This window comes from Ptychodera flava, chromosome 21 (assembly GCF_041260155.1).
Source record: "Ptychodera flava strain L36383 chromosome 21, AS_Pfla_20210202, whole genome shotgun sequence".
In the NCBI taxonomy this organism is placed as follows: Eukaryota; Metazoa; Hemichordata; class Enteropneusta; family Ptychoderidae; genus Ptychodera; species Ptychodera flava.
The window spans coordinates 4,854,467-4,873,106 of NC_091948.1; the positions used below are offsets into that span (position 1 = coordinate 4,854,467).

General features: G+C 36.5%; 1 protein-coding gene across 1 annotated transcript; it reads left to right on the forward strand.

Moving 5' to 3' along the window:
* Positions 1-1,148: 1,148 nt before the first annotated feature.
* Positions 1,149-18,288, forward strand: LOC139121174 (uncharacterized). The gene is made up of 6 exons (XM_070685855.1): positions 1,149-1,494; positions 3,749-3,816; positions 8,353-8,489; positions 9,006-10,998; positions 11,704-12,309; positions 17,785-18,288. The coding sequence occupies exons 4-6, from the start codon at positions 10,881-10,883 to the stop codon at positions 18,117-18,119; spliced, it is 1,059 nt and encodes a 352-aa protein (XP_070541956.1). The 5' UTR covers positions 1,149-1,494; positions 3,749-3,816; positions 8,353-8,489; positions 9,006-10,880; the 3' UTR covers positions 18,120-18,288.
* Positions 18,289-18,640: the final 352 nt, after the last annotated feature.

Genomic DNA, 18,640 nt, shown 5'->3' on the forward strand with positions numbered 1-18,640 from the left:
ATCACATTTTGAAATTTGAAAGAATTTTTAATAATTTTTTGATATATAAACCATGTAAAATCATAAAAACAAATTTTATTTACAAATCCTGCCGTACAAATCTTACAATAAATAGTGTCAACATATTTATAACTAATTTGGTAATATTAATACTATCCAATTATTATTAAATTCAAATATGTAAAAAAAATATGAAAAATTAAATTTAATATTTACTGGTGTCATATTTCAAAATCATGGCTGCAAATATACAATTTTTATATTCTTTGGAGAAAATATTAACTAAGGGAGTTATCCTGAAAATTTGAACTAAATATCTTGATTCTAACACTTGAAACTTGACATTAACTCTGAGAAAAGAATTGGTGCAAAAATAGCCTTTCCAACCACCTTAAGCAGATTTCATCAGAAATTTACCGCCAATAATTTGAATCGTACCATTAATGAGTCCAAACAATTAACAATAAAGGCACTCCGATCAATGACAAAACGTACACGTGTTCGCTGGTTGCGAAATATTTTGCACTTGGCTAAATATTAACTTAGTGGCTATTTATAAAAGGTTAAAATGGCCAAACAGCTATGAAACGCCCGTTAGATCATTAATTAAATTATTAGTGTAGTTATACTACTCTTTGTCTCGTGCCCATTGTTTTGACTCGACTGCTTAGTTTCCATAGCGGACAGTTTATCAAAGAAGCATACTAATTAATTATGCATTCCAGTTAATGGGTACTGTTTTAAACAAAAAAAGTGTACAGATAACTGGTACACGGGTACTCTTTTATACAAAGAAACTGTACTCTGCTGGTAAACCAATACAAAAGAAAAGTCCGCAAACGGTTAACCAAAACAATAGAAAAAATTACATATTCATTATGGTAACAGCTGAGTTTATTACATATGAAAATGCACATAAAGAAACACATGTGTCGAAAGCATTTTCCGACTACAAAATTTTACAATATTTCAAAATTTTACTTCAAATTTCACATCACCTTTCACGATATTCATTGTGACAAATGAGTTGGCTGATTTTAGTGTCAATCTTGATGGTAGATTGTTCATCGTTTGAGTCTGGTGCTTTACTAATAGTGGCAGTGCTGGATCGAGCCCAGTCACTGAGGGCGCCTATTCTGGAACAATGTAAACAAACGTAAAATAGTTGTATGCAATCCTCTGTGAGTATGTCCCAAAAATGTAAATCCAACTTAGAAATAGTTCCTTACACATACCAACATCCACTGGATGAAAACCTCTACAGTAAAATGCGCTTGTACAGAAAGCTTGGTCAGTACATATCGAACGACAAAACGCACCAATCGTACATGGAAGCTGCCATATTGGGAAATACGACGTCTCTGAAGGAAATCGCGCGAGATTGGAATGGTCAGTGGAGGTGCGTAACAGCAAGTAAACGACGTCATTTGATCTCCCGTAAACGATGGCAGTGAAATTTCGGTCCAACGAAGCCAAATTGCCGTAGTTTTTTAGGTAAGTCTGAAAATGATGATATACTGACTCATTTATTTATCGATCCGTAACCGTAGACGAACGTCAGACGCTATGTAAAGGACAAATTAGGTTATTCCCCTTCCATTGACATCGAAAGGAACATGATCGGTGATTGCGCATTTCAGCGCCAGTCAAATTTCCGGCGATGGAACACTTTGCGAACAAAAGAACATCGGTAGGGCAGGCAGAACTTTCTGATTTACATGACAATGCCATCTGAAGTACAGCGAGGAAAGTTGTATAGATGTACCCAAAAAATGAAAGCTGTGCAAGCAGATGTGAAGTATTGGCGCCAAATTTTATGTTAATATTTGCAAATGATATGCAAATGAAGTCATTATAAATACAATGATGCAGAAATTCTTTTCTCACATCATATGAAGACAGCTACATGTATGCATGTGTACCAGTGAGTGTTGCATAAACTTCATTGCAGATACGAATAGTTTTTAGCTCCATAGCCATATGTATATATGGCAATGGAAGCTATTCTTATAGGCTAGGGAAATGTCTGTATGTATGTATGTCTGTATGTCTGTATGTCTGTGTGTCTGTATGTCTGTATGTCTGTATGTCTGTATGTCTGTCCGTCAACATCAAAAACTCCAAAACCGCTGCACATTTCATCTTGATATTTGGTGTGTACATGGATGATGGGCTGTAGATGAGATTTTGTTCAAATGAAGTTGTCATTGCCAAAAATATGCAAATAAGTGCCAAAAAAGGCGTTTTTGGTAAAAAATCTTCTTCTTCATAACCGCTGGTCAGACAGCTTTGATATTTGGTATACAGGTCCCTAGGGATAACCCAACTTGGATTTATTCAAATTGTGATGAAATATGCAAATCTGTATTTTTAAGGAATTTTTTTGTCATTTTTGGTCAAAAATTTATTTCATCAAAACCGCTTGTCTGACAGCTTTGATATTTGGTATACAGGTCCCTAGGGATAACCCAACTTGGATTTGTTCAAATTGTGATGAAATAAGCAAATCTGTATTTTTAAGGAATTTTTTTGTCATTTTTGGTCAAAAATTTATTTCATCAAAACCGCTCGTCTGACAGCTTTGATATTTGGTATACAGGTTCCTACAGATAAACTAAATATGATATACAGAATATATGATGAAATCTGCAATTTTGTATTTTTGGTGCAATTTTTGCCATTTTTGGTCAAAAAATGTGTTTCTCAAAAACTACTTGTCTGATGCCTTTGATATTTGGTGTACAGGTTCCTGGGGGTTCTCTTAGTGTGATATAGTGAAATTTGATGAAATCTTCAATTTTTGTAATTTTGGGTCAGTTTTTGCGTTTTTGGTCAAAATATTTGTTTCTCAAAAGTTACTCATGTGATAGCTTTGATATTTGGTATACATTTTTATACATAATTATGATGAAATCATCAATTTTGTATTTTTGCAGCTAATTTTGCCATTTTAGGTCAGGCCATCCTGAAATGAGCTATCAAAGATGTCAACCTTCTTCATCAATACATATGTCACAAAATGTTGCTCTCTACATAACACAGCAGAGCTCTGTCGACCATTGGGTTGCTTGTTAGCTCCCATAGCCATATGAATATATGTTTACAAGTTTACATTTTATTGAAAATCTCAATAGCCACTGAGCAGATTAGATGAAAAATTAGCATGTAAGTACTTTGGGCTGACCTGAAATGATTGTGCACATCTTGGGTCAGTATCTTGGACTTGCTATTTTTCATGAATTTTTTTGTAATTTTCTCCCATTTTTGGTCAAAAAATCTTCTTCTCTGAAACCACAAGTCTGATTGATTTGAAACTTGGTATGGAAGTGCATAGGAGTGACCTTTCCCAAATCTGGGCAAATCATGGTGAAATTTGCATATTTGCATTTTTTGGCTATTTTTTTCATTTTTGATCAAAATTTTTTTTTTTTAACTCTGAAACCACACGTCCGATTGAGTTGAAACTTAGTGTAGAGGTTTTTACGGGTGACGTCAGTAAGATTTGATCAAATTATGGTGAAATTTGCATAATTTTATTTTATTGGGGGAATTGTTTCTATTTGTGATAAAAAATCTTTTAGCGTGATTTTAGCTTGTTTTGATAACTATATGGGAGCGACCAGTGACATTGTCACTATTTTTCAAAATTGCAAGCAGGTAAGTAAACGTGTACTGCGATGCTGAATGTCTTATAAACATGTTATAATTTTTGTGGAACTGATGGCTACATTTTTGGATCACATTATAGGAAGATAAGTGTGTACTGCTTTGTGAAGACGTAGACTGGGTGTGGTCTGTCAAAATTACTGAACTGTGGTAAGTAGACATTCAAACCACACAAATCACAAGCCTACATTACAACCTCTAAAATATTTGTTAATCAGTGCCTGACAACATAATTCAAACACAACTGTGTTGTCGCTGCCAGCAACCATATTTGGTTGCAAGTGAAATATTATTTGAATGTTACATATCTAAGTTGCATGTTGTTCACCCACCTTGGAAAATCCAGGCTTTGGGAAGAACTTTTGCTTTAGTTACTCTACAATTGAAATCGTTCAATTGCAAAATAATTTAAAATGTACAGTTGATGTTCCTGTCACACTAAAATACTATAAATATAATAGTAATAGTTATGTATTCATGGGAAAATGTACTGTGCTTCATACAAACACATTTGTATGTGCTTTTCCTTTTTAATTTATTATAGGCTGAAATGAATCCCCCAAAATAACCTACCAATGGTAATTCACAGACAAACGCATGCCAGCGGCAAACACAATAGTCTCTTCAGGAGAAATATGTTGCACAAAATATTATCTGATGCTGAAGTAAATGGCCACAAAGAAGAGAAATTGTTTTATTATGTACATTTACTGTTTCATAGCAGTTTAGGCGATGTCATATGCCTTGTCATTGAGAAACTTTTTACCAGATCTTTTGATACTGACATGGATTTAAGTTAATGAAAGAATTTGAAAACGATGAAGATATTGAACTTTCTATTGTGCATATTGCTCATGCTGTAGAATCGTATGTGACATATCACAAACATCTACTCCTCAATTATATTCCATGTTTATTCAACAAATTTCAAAAATTTTATCTCACATCCAATTTTGGACTTGCCAACTTTGCTTCGGATTCTGGTTTTTCAGGCGTTTCCACCGACTCTGATCATTTGTAGAGTTAAAGAATTGATTTTTTTTCTGCAATATTGTTCATTAGAAATAAAGTGAAAATTATCATGTACTGGTAATACTTACATATGTTGAGTTTTTTCTTTATTTTTTCATTACTTTACAAATATTTAGTTTGTCAGTGTTCAGTGTGTTGGTTATGATGTTGAAGCCCAGTAATTTTGAGTTTGTATGCTGTAACCGCGTGACATGTACTCTGTTTTAACATGACAATTTAATTTTTGTAAAAGTGTTTACAAAACATACATATATCTGTATTCCTGCAACATTACCAGACACTGAATGCTGCGTTTATTTTATTTTCATTCCTTCTATTATTTTGAGTTATTTCTTTTGTTTTTTTGTTTACTTCTTCAGTATTACCAGTACATAATGGCGTCACATTGCCAGGCATTCACCAATGAGTTCATATTAACCAAAATAAAAAATGAAGGAATATCAGACACAGCCAAATGGTTATACGATGATGCTTCAAAAACCTACTGCCAATGTCAAAACTGCACAGAAACTGCATACAATTATTCTGAGAACATGGAGTCATATCAAAAATCATTACGAAGACTTGTGGAGAAAAACAAAAAATTACAAAAAAGTCGATCTCGTGCTAAGGGAGCTTCTATATATCAAGCCTTTCTTTGTGAGAGATATCAGCGACCACTAAAAAGTGAATTGGAAAGTCAAAGAAAAAAAACAAGTGGCCCTTTTGCTCCGGAAGATAACCCAGCTGTAGTAACAGAAACTTTACGCAATGTAACAACCAGTCTTGGGCAAGAAGTCCATGAAATGCAATCCACGATTGACAACATGCAAACCCACATTAGTGAATTAGAAGTGGACCTTGACAGCATGTCCCAAAAAGCCATAGCCATGCATACCAAACACAGAACAAAAACACAACAGCTAAAGAGGGTTTCTGCACGCGAAGAATACTGGCGAGCCAAATGTGCCAAATTGGAGTTTGATGAAAATGATGAAACTGATAATAACACTGATGTCATTAATGAGCTGAAACATCGTATAAGTTGTTTGCAGGAAGAAATACACTCTAAAATCTTCAGTCAGTAATACAGCCTTCCTGTTCAATGAGCACACCCGCCAATTCACAACAGATGTGCACGTTTGTGTGTACTCTTTGTTGCAACATCGTGTTCCAAGTAAACATGTAGGACCTGTCATTGAAGCCTGTCTGAAACTGGTAGGGAAACCCCTAACAAACACCTTCATCGTCTACAGTTGACAATTGGAACATAGAACGCACAATACTGGCACAAACTCAACTAGCAGAAGATTTCACACACAAACCTCACACAACTTTACATACAGATGAAGCTTCAAAATATGGCAAACAATATGGCGCCTATGCTGCTCGGGATGAGGTTGGAGCTTATCACATCCTAGGTTTACGAGATATGGCGACTAAATCGGCACAGGATACACTTGACACCTTGAACACAATCTTGGAGGACCTGGATCACATCTCTAAATCCACTACAAACGCCACATCCAAACACATCATCTCCAATATACAAAACACAATGAGTGACCGTGCAGCCACAGAAACAAAATTCAACACACTGTTACAAGAATATCGTCTCACAGTTTTGCCAGACATTGTGCCTAATTACACCAACCTCGATGAATGTACCCGATCTGCAATAGACAAGGTCAACAACTTCTTTTGTGGACTTCACACACTTGTACATATGGCAGAGGACCAGAAGGCTATACTGCAAGCTGAACAAGCCCATTTTGAAGAGCAGATCCCAACAACAGCATCAGATTTCAACCGTACAGGAGAACCAGGAACACTAAGACTCATCCGAACTGCTTCAAAAACCTTTGCACGTAGGGGAGACGAGAAGAATGGTAGGCATGGTCCTTTCAAACCTACATCCACAGTTTCCTGAGGAAAACAAAATGCACTCACTACCTCTGGCACCATTTCGTGGCAACAGATTCAATATCCTGTTCTTCAATGCAGCGCACATTTATTTTCTCAAGTCACAAATGACACAGTTCTTAGAAGACACTGGAAGTGAAGGCAACCGTTTGTTAAGTTCAGTTCATCATGATCTCAACACACCCTTTTTCATGGCTGGATGCAAAGCCCTTGGCCTTATTTCCAAGTACATCACCACTCCATTATGGCACATCATTGAAGACTGTGACATCCCAATGTCTGAAATTCACAAGCACTACACACATCTATATTTCTATCTCCGAGAAATTTCACAAGATATACCAGAGTTCATTGAAGGAAAACGCATTTTGTTTGACTCCATACCAGTGAAGGAAGATGCCATCCACGCCGCCCTCCTTGCACCATCACAATATGACCATCACACTACAGTAATACTAACCATTGTCATACCAGCCTTGGCACAACTTGTTCACCGTCACTTTGAAGAGTTTCTACCAATGGGAAAGTACTTCAACATGACAGAAGGCATGGCACTTGCAACAAGAAGCGTCGAAAAACACAACAAGCAACCAGAGAGAATGTTTGCCTACCTTGATCACCTACTTTCTGTTAAACCCAACATAACCACCCTCGCTTCAGAAGCTTACATTATGTTTGCCATGAACAACACTCAAGAATGGTTGGAAAGTAAAAATCCACAGGAAGTACAGAAAATTGTAACAGATGCACAGAAACAAGTTGCCAACACATGGAAACAGTTCCACAACAGAGAACAAAGTATTCACACCATACGTCACACTCGCCAACAACAACTCATCCAGCAACGTCTACAAACTAAAGCAAACAAGCTTGCAGCCCTTCAGAAGCAAACCCAAGATATTGTTTATTATGGCCTGTGGCAGACCAGCAACCAAGTTGATACACATTTGGCAACATTACCCAACAAAAATACCAAACTACAGGCACTGAAAGCACAATTAAGATTCCGGAAAAACCTCCTCAAACAAACATGTACTGACAGGGAAGTGTATAATTTCTCAAGGCAATCTACTACAAACCCAAAAAAACGTATCCAGCTTACAGTTCAGGAACTAACCACACAAGTAAAGAAACTCATACAAGAAGCAAGTACTGTACCAACATCACCTGATCAAAATAACATATTACTTGGAAGGAGAGTGCGCCACCGCTTTAAAGATGACTGTAATGAATACACTTGGTACACTGGAAAGGTTATTTCACAGGTAAAAGAGCACTTTGGCACATACACTGGTCATAAAAGTCGTGTGTAATTAGTCTTTAATGTGACCAATACATAAAAACTCAGGATATTAACACAGAATGAAAAGTATACACCCTTTCATACCACACGATATAGTTAATGACCACGCTGTCTTGTGCTGTCTTGTGCTGTGTTATACTATGGTGTAAACTAATGTGTTTCCAGTAAAATAACCATAATATCAATTACATTCTTTTGCAGTAAATGTGCCATGACATTACTTTATGTCACAGGTATGAAAAAAGAACCACATACACATGACATTAACTATTCATTTAATTCCATTTCTTTATTTTAATCACACACACACACGTATATAATATATATATATATATATATATATATATATATATATATATATATATATATATAATCTATGAATTTTGTAAATTCATGATCTATGAAATGTGTGTGTTTGAACATTACTAATCACTTTTATCTGTCTTCAGGTACCCGGCTATCCAGTATGGTATAACATCACTTATGACGCTGACACGGCAGAGGACGGCTCCCCATTGTATATACATACAGGCTCATGGATGATTATGCTGAAGGTGACCTTCAAGTACTTGTGTAGTAAACGCTGGTAAGAAGCAGGTAATATAAGTTTAAATTTACGTGACAATGCACAATCAACAGCTGTTACAATTCACAGTTGTTTGCTATTGTATTCTACATCACACACACACACACACACACACACACAGTCACAGAGATACACACCCCTGCAAACAAAGGCATTTTCTTTTAAAACTATAAAATAATGTAATAGTTATAGGACAAAGGTTTTTGTGTCATAAGTATGAAGTGGTAGGTGTAGAAATGTTTTTTTTTATGATTTTTAGGTTTAAAACACAATTTCATACTTCAAAAGTCTTATTTTTGTGATTCTTCAGGTTAAGAACCTTCACATTTACAAAATTGACCCTGAACAAGACTTCATAGGTGGTAATGAATACTTCCTAATATGTAAATTTTTTAACGCTCATTTGCATATCAAAAGACGGCCATTTTGGAAATTTGTCAGAATGTTCAGGCCAAATACAACATTTTAAGTCAGTGTTTCTCACTCATTATGCCTTAAAATCCTTTCTTTTTTCAGATCCACAGACTTACGGGACCAAACTTCCAGAAGAAGTTGCCTTATTCCTAAAAAAGTCCATTAAAAAATTTCCACTGGGATAGCTAGTGCTGGATCGTACGTCTTTCAGTTCAGCACTTACATTAATACCTTGGCTGGACGATGTATCGGTATTCTCCGATTTCATCAACTTCGGTTTGGGAGGTTGCAAGGCATCCGACACAGATTTAATTAGATCATCACTGGTCCGTTTATAGTTTCGTATTGCCAAGCTCCTATAGCCTCTCCGTTCAGCGATCAGTTGCTCGTCCGCGTGGAATCACCCCATTTCGTAGATTTACGAGCAGCTTTCGGAATACGTCCTCGTTGGTATTTGTGGACCGTTCCGTTGTCAACTGGAGGCGGAAAGCGAAAATCTTTCTGGATATTCGTTAGTTTGAAATCTTCAGTGTCGTCCACATCTATCTGTGACAAACAATATTCAAAATCCCAGTCAATTTCCGGCAAGTTAGATTCAGAAACATGGACTGCCATCGTACTGGTGACACAAACGCTCAGCACAAAGAAAACGTGCGGTGACTAGGTCTGCCGACAAGAAACAGGGATGAAATCGAACCATGAGTGCACGTGGTAGAGCTACACCTGCGAATTTGAATAATAAAACTTACCCAATCATCTACCTGATAGTTCGTTGTTTTCTATTCGGCATCTGTTTGTCAGTTTAATTATGAATAAATGCAAATGATTTCAGATTTCAGCTGCATCGTTTTGCGCTTGAATTTGCCCCGTGAGTGTACATTGTGATGTAAAAGACTTGCGTAACTTCAGCAACACGTACATAATTTTCAAGAATGTCGGCTTTCCGAAAATGTCGCTGAAAACTCGCCAAAATCGCAGTATAAATGGGTTATACTCCTCGTACTCGGAGGTTTACTAGGAATAGCGGACACCTTTGGGGTCTCAGTCTGGTAAAAGTCCTCGGCGCTGCGCGCCTCGGACTTTTACCAGACTGAGACCCCAAAAGTGTCAGCTATTCCTAGTAAACCTCCTCGTACTCGTACTATAACTACCATATATACAGTTTGAATATAAATTTCGCTCCTGTACGACCCGCGGCACATTTCAGCTAACCAATAAACCAAAGTTAGTTTTCAAAAAATGTGCGTAGTTTTGGTTGGAAATCAGTGGGTGCCACTTCATTTGATTTGAGTTTTTTAAGACTTCTGTATTCAAATAGAGTGACAGAATTATGTGGCTGACTGTAGACTGTAGCCAAACAAGATCTTGCTCCAATTTTGAGATGGGAATATAGTTTAATCTTATTTTAAAATCTTCATCATCGTCCTGCGATCTTTTCATCGAAGCTATAGGGTAACAATATAGCAACAGGAAACAAATCCCCCGTGGAAAAGTAGTCGCAGGACTGGTTACTTTTGATTAATTTCCTCATTTGTTTTTGTAACGCTTTTCTTCCCTTCAGAGGGGAGTTGCGTGTTTTTCATTCAATAAGGTAAAGTAAAGTATATGAATCCTGGCATTGTAAAATACGACTCTTTGCTTATCACAATCATGTTGCAGTAAAGCTTCCTTACATGTGCCTTCAAGTGATCACTGCTGCCCCCATGTCACGAATAAGACTGTTATTTGAGTTCTTCCACAGCAATACAAATACACGCACGTTTCACATGGACTACCATCAGCTTGCAGATTGGTTTACATTCTTGCATGGTCTAAATTAACATCCAGAGTAAACAATACTTGGATACTAAACTACATAATTTATAATCTATTGGCATAATGTACCTTGATATCATAGTAGAATCATCATATATAATTAACCCTTTTTTCTTCAACAGTTTTACTGCTCAGTAAATACATCACCTCATCACCATCATTATGGCTTCATGTTCAGATGCCAATAAATTGATCATTCACCTGCCAGACGATCAGCAAGATATTGAGCCAATTATATTGAATCTCGCAAGTGGAGAACTCGGTGAAACAAATCTTTCAGGTAAATTTAAATTATGTCTACATTTTTAAGAAGTGAACATTGCAATGCTTAATAATGTGGTAAATTCTCGGCTTTTGCAGGGATGAGTCCCGTCATGCCAAAGATGTTCAAAATTATGCCTAGACTTATAGGCTCATGACACAAGTGTCATGTTATCAGTACTGTCAAAATCAATAGGATTAATACAACTATCAAAATACTACAGTCAATAAAAATTTCCTGTGCTCAAGTAACATAGGTGTACACACATATTCTGTCCCCCAATATTCTCAGTCATCAGTTTTTGTGTTGTTGGTTTTTTTTCAAACTTGCCCTTGGCTTTTCAAAACGAGTGCATTTTCTCATTACGATAGGTATATCAACGATGACGTACATTTGGTGTCTGAGAGACGCGTAAGACATATCTGTGATTATAACCATGACTACCGACTGCTTCAATTTCACTCATATGTTTCACTCTTAGTGTACAGTCAACTGAAAAGATGGATGTATTTACCATATCTTCGTCAATAAAATACTCAACACAATTTAGCTTCAGAGCCTTTATTTAATTTGCTTATGGCATAGGTGTCAAGTGATGCAGATTTTGGTATATTGAGAAGTGGATTGAAGCTTATATTTCCACAACACAAGTACTTTTGGATATCAACAATATTAATAAGTTTATCACGTACATGTGCTAAAACATCAATATTTTTCTTTCAGATTTACCGATTACCACATTGCCTCTTGGTGACTCAGAAAAAAGATGGCTTGTTGTTGGTATTTGTGTGAATAAAATCATCAATCCCTTGCTTAGGAAACATGTAGACTCCAGGTTGATGACTCTTTATTCAACATTGAAGAGCGTACACCAGATTGACAACCAGGGTTATCCACGTCACCAGAAAAAGTTTCCACCAAAAAGTCGAAGTACACTTAATTATGAAAATATTAACAGCAATGTTGCATTGAAGAAAAACCATGCAGCATTTAACTATAATGTTACAAGTCATGTAGACTTTGCAAAGTTATTTTTACTCCCCCATATGGCAAAGTTTTCAGCATTTGATGACACTTGCGATGCATCTGCTTTGTTGGGACTCATATGTAATATACAAGGAAATTGTTTTGATATTCATTTAAAAAGAGAAGCAGGGATTTTGAGATCTAGAATTCGGAATCCTTGGGCTCACTGCAATTTCTCCGATTGGGATGAACTAAAATACATGGAAAGTTTTCAAGTGATGAATTCCTTGATAGCGCATCTCAATCTTCCAGACAATGAAGAAAAAAATAAAAGATCAGAATTGACAGACTGGGAGAAAAAAGGTAAGAATAAAAGATTATAACGATACATATATATATATATATATTATATATATATATATATATATATATATATATATATATATATATATACGTCACTCACTTTCCGGAATTTAATATTTTCCACCATATTTAACATGGCCTCCTCAAAGCCGCCTCTCATATTGCCAAGAAATTAGAAATTCCTTCAATTTGTTGACAAACACTTTCCAAGGGGTCTAAGCTTCGATTACATAAGATCTTTAATAGAAACACAATTAATGTGAGTACAGTTGTATGAAGAATATGTCTAGTATAATCGAATCGCATAATAAGAGAGTAATCACTGGAGACCAACGTAAAGATTGATCAGCTGATTGTAATTGCCGGGACAAGTCTACATGTCCCTTGAAGGGTAACTGTCAAGTCAAAGGTATGGTTTGCAAGGCCAATGTTTACGTCGGCCTCACTGATAACACCTTCAAGACGCGCTTCGCTAATCACATAAAATCGTCCCGTAACCACAGGCGACCCAAGTATTACTGAGTTTTTCATACTGTTTTCTCTATCATTTTCTCTTCTTTCTTCATGCTCTGAATGATCGGAGTAAATAAAATAAATGGTTATATAACTAACCTAGCCTCTGTGACTCTTATTTATTTTACACTCCATTACAAGGACGTATATCTCTCATACACACATGTTGTGATTAATTAGTCAACACAACTAATTATGCTAATCCGTGGACTTATCAGAGGTTAGTCAACATCGGAAAGATAGTGATGTTAATGAAAAAGGGGCCCGTTTTAGTAACCATTCCTATCTTTCGCGATGTTGACTAACCCGTAAAATCCCTGATAAGTCCACGGATTAGCATAATTAGTTGTGTTGACTAATTAATCACAACATGTGTGTATGAGAGATATACGTCCTTGTAATGGAGTGTAAAATAAATAAAGAGTCACAGAGGCTAGGTTAGGTTATATAACCATTTATTTTATTTACTCCGATCATTCAGAGCATGAAGAAAGAAGAGAAAATGATAGAGAAAACAGTATGAAAAACTCAGTAATACTTGGGTCGCCTGTGCCGTAACGAAATGTATCGTCACTCCACGGAGCTCTACAAGTTCGTCTGGTCCTTAAAACAAAAGAACCAGGTCTTTGACATCTCGTGGTCAATTATTGACAAAGCATCAAGTTTCTCTGACATAAACAAGCGATGTCATCTTTGTATAACAGAAAAGCTACACATTATCAATGCTGACAAATGTACGCTGTAAAACAAACGCTCTGAGTTGGTTTCAAAATGTCGCCACCAAAATTAAACAAATATTATTTATCAAACTTTAAGACCACGTACAAAGAGAATGGTACGTACCGATCATACATATATAAGTGTGTTGAGCTAAGAATCCTTTAACTTCTTCTCTCCGAAGATTGCACGATGCATGAAACTTAAGTAACAGATATCATTACTTTGTACTTGAAGTAATTTATGTAATTATTTATAACACTCTGCTTTGGCATCGAGCACTGTCACAAGGAAATCTGTATATTTTGAGACATATATATATATATATATATATATATATATATATATATATATATATATATATATATATATATAATATATATATATAATATATATATATATATATATATAAAGAATGTATATAGAAAAACGTCCAAAAGAAGTGTTATATATATATATATATATATATATATATATATATATATATATAATATATATATATATATATATATATATATATATATATATAAAGAATGTATATAGAAAAAAGTCCAAAAGAAGTGTTTGTCAACTAAAAAAGGGAAGTTACAAATCAGAAATCAGTGAAAAGATCAGTGTACTTAGCTGAGCGGGGATGGCACAAAACTCCTCAATTACAGTCTTCAGGTTGATTCCCGACAGACATTGATCAGTGAGAGATTGAGTCTTTCTCTGAGTCGTTCTCGGGAAAATGCAACTGAATGATGCAATTTGTGGCTGGTGCGATGCATTTATGCACAGAGAAACATAGACAGAGTGGCAACGCTTGCATGCCTTTTGTTCCATGGTCGTCTCGGTAGACTATTGGCTTTTCATATTAAAATTAGCTTCAAAGGTGTTAAACTTTTTGGAGGCTTTGTTTGTGGTTGATAATTACACGAGATTATGCGAAAAATACGACGAGATGGCATCGTACTGCCAGTCGCGTAGCAACCATAGTTACTTTGTGAGCTCTCAGGCCAGAAACACTGCTTCACGCCAATCAAAACATAACACGCCAGCAGTTTCATAAACATGTCCTTCCTTGACGCACGTGTAAAAGACGGTATGACTGACTGTAAACCATTGAGTAAAACCAGACAGTATCGATAAAAGACTTTCAAATTTGGTTCAAACACACTCATTATATATTCATAAAAATATGAGAGGAATTTTTAAAACGGTAAAACTCACATTCCTGAAGCTCAAAACACTCCCGTTTTCGCCAGCACGCCAATCCCGCTCAGCACCACACGACAACAACAACACAAACTTTGCCGAACATACTTTCGCTTAACAATTGGCGAAAATCCGAAAATTACCGAAGGATGCATGGTCGGCACTCTTCGGAAAAGAGAGGCGAGAGCAACTTGAGGCGAGGCGAATATGGATGGGTTACGTAACCCTTTGTTCCTCTGTGATTTATGCAAGTATAAGCCCATTTTGTAAATTAAAAACACATTGTTCTTTTAAACATACGCAAAGCCCACTTTTCTCTCTCTAATATGGGGTAGCTGTTTGGTCCGCGGTTATGACTGTCTCGTGCCGCTAACACCAAAGTGCTCCAGTGTTAAATGGGATATACGGACATAAAAAGTTTCTTGAACATATAAACTGTTCAATGAACATACGAATGACCTTTCATGAACACTGGCATGACATAAAGGTGCGGGATTGCTGGATAGCCAAAATAGCCAGCTTTGACATATTTAGCAGCTATTCAGCTAAGAGGGTTTACAGCAATGACTCAAGGGATAATTAGCGGCTATTCAGCTATTATGTTTGGGACCTAATGACGGAAACTTAATAGCTGCTTCGGGGTTGTTGAGCAGCTATTCAGCTATTCTGCTATGATACCAAAATCCTTGGCTATTCAGCTATTCAAGCTAATAGCCGTTTTTAGCCGCTATTAGCCAATGTTAGCTGGCTATCAGCTATTTTCTTATCAATCATATTCATGCAAAATCACTGTCATGTTTTCCCGTATTAATTATTGCCTTGCCTGGAAACTGATACTCTCATCATTAACACGCCGAATGAGGTGACATACAATTCGTACGTGTATTTTCTGACTTTTTTATTACATTTCAACATTTGCTTTAAACTCGAGAAGTCTTCCAATGTCTTACGGTGCGATTACTCTTGCAATGCAGCACCTGTTTGTCGATATTTTTCTTATTTACACCAATTATTCCCACTGCCGATCTTAGTGATCTCGCAACTGCGCTTCCGCTTTTCCACATCAACTTACTGGTCGCAGTTCTTTGTCTGATTTAGAACCTGTGTAATCAGTCATTCATGTTTGTCGCCGGGATTAGTATCTGTTAAAACCTGTAAAGTGGGCATAAACATTACCAATTCTCATGTACAGCGTGATCTTTTGGCGTGATTCTACCCTTCGCTTATAACTTAAAGACAATGAACAAATTATCACGTTCACCGTTTCCTTCGTAGAGCCCCGCTCGACAAGAAATGCACAATGCAATTAGGTATTTCTGAAGTAACCGAACATTTGATATTACTTTCTTGGTTCTACCCATATTCTCGCACATCTTTCATTTAATACAGAGGCCAAGCCAAAACAACAGCTTATCGTCCAAACGCTTGTGTATCTCCTATGTAAGTACTTGTCAGTTGTGGGAAGTCTTCTACAAACAATTTTTGTGTTCAGCTGCAAACTGACATGCATATTTAATAAGTCTTTGAACAAAAGACAATGCAAAACCCGTCACTGGTATTTGATTAGCCTCTGCGTGAATGTCGGTACAATTAATCACATGAAACTTTTCCAGACACAAGCAATCACATGAAACCTTTTCAAACAGAGACTAACTGACCATAACTACTCTACCGCTCAACCAGCCATGTGACTTAATATATTTCTTGGTTCTACAAATCGCAAGATTCCCCGATCATTTCATTTTACAACAAAATTTTTCATGCCAGTGAATGAAATCCTCAATACGTACAATTTGTGATTTCTTCAGCTCTCAATGCAGAAAAAATGCCATGTGCGGTGATTAGTAGAAACTTACACTTGCATGATAAAAAATCTTCCATAAAGAACTCAATACTACGTTCTTGGTTCTACAATATTTATTCAGTATATTTATGAGATGTCTAATTCTTTGTACACCTAAGTGAAAGTCACGCTCGTAACTTCCTTGGTATAAGTAGTTGTCAGGCTTTTTCAGACATGTCCACTGCTTAGCTTGTAGCTAGCTAGTAGCTGGCTAATAACAGCTAATAGCGGCTAAAAACGGCTAATAGCTTGAATAGCTCAATAGCCAGCCCATTTAGGCCGCGGGAGTTGTTAGCTGGTAGCCAGCTAATAGCTAGCTAAGAGTGGCTATTAGCGGCTAAAAACGGCTAATAGCTTGAATAGCTCAATAGCCAGCCCATTCCGACCTCGGGAGTTATTAGCTGGTAGCCAGCTAATAGCTAGCTAAGAGTGGCTATTAGCGGCTAAAACCGGCTAATAGCTTGAATAGCTCAATAGCCAGCCCATTCCCACTGCGGGAGATTTTAGCTGGTAGCCAGCTAATAACAGCTAATAGCGGCTAAAAACGGCTAATAGCTTGAATAGCTCAATAGCCAGCCCATTTAGCATCAGGAGTTTGTAGCTGGTAGCCAGCTAATAGTAAGCTAAGAGTGGCTATTAGCGGCTAAAAACGGCTAATAGCTTGAATAGCTCTATAACCAGCCCTACAATAATCATTTGTTTTTAGCTGAATAGCTACCTACTACGTTTATTAGCAGCTAAAAGTGTCCTGTGGAAATTAATAATAGCTTCAATAGCCACAAACAGCTAAATATAAGCTATTCTTATGGCTAACGTAGCTATTAGCTACCTAGCTATTTAGGGGCTATTCAGCTATCCAGCAATCCCGCACCCCACTCTGGCATGAAATGTACACACGTAAGAATGGCTTCATAACCATAAACATAAACGTTTTGAACACAAACATGAAATTTTAGATTACAATCATGGTTTTATGAACATAAACATGCTATTCTTAATAACCATGGTACTCTAAAATTGAGATAAATTTAAATTACCATTCATTGTTCTTCACCATAAGGTTGCATCATGTTGGTAGCTTATAACATAGTCTGAATTCATTTGTTTCCCTTTTAATATCAAATATAACATTGTCTGAATTCATTTGTTTCCCTTTTAATATCAAGGAATTCGGCTTATCTAAATAGATTTTGGTTTCATTTCAGGTATGAAAATCTGCTTTGGTTCAAGTGTAGACGTTAAAGTCGTGGCAGAACTAAAAGAAGAAACCAAATCCCTTGCTAAGTACATATTAAGAACAGAACGCCTTCAACAAGATGAGACTGAATCCATCATTAGGCATCTGCAAGAAATTGAAGAAAATATGGAAAAGTTTCAGCTAAGTGTTCAAAATTCAGTGCAAAGAGATGAGTTTGCAGAAGTATATAGAGATTTAAAAGATTTGTCTCTCGACCAACAAATAATGAGTGAAGAAATTAGTCAAATCAAAGATAAACAAAAGAAAGTACGCAAACTACAGAAAACAAGTTGGCAAAACTGAACGATAGGATTAACGAAGTGGATAGAAAGCATGATGAACTTCGTGAAGAGGTCAAAGCACTCACTTGTGGGTCAAACAAAACGTTGTATGGAGAAGCTGAAACATTCATGTCACCCAGTAGAGTCCAGTACTTTACTGGTAGAACATTTGAACTCCAGCAGCTTAAAACTAAACTGGCTTTAGCGAATGAACACAGGTTTATGTCAATATGTGGGCTGGGAGGTTGTGGAAAGACTTCATTGGCTATTGAGTTCTCATGGTTGTTTCGATCATGTTATCCCGGTGGAGTTTTTTGGATATCAGCAGAAAATGATGATTCTTTTATCAATTCTGTAAGCCAATTTGCACGGGAAGTTGGAATTTCTGGTAAAGATTTCACTGAAACCTATGAACGATGTTTGAAATGGCTTGCAACTTTGAGCTCAAGATGGTTACTTGTTATAGATAATATGGATCAATATGAAGTTCCTGATAATGTTAAGAAGCTGTTCCAGGAACATTGGCGCAGAACTTGCAAAGGG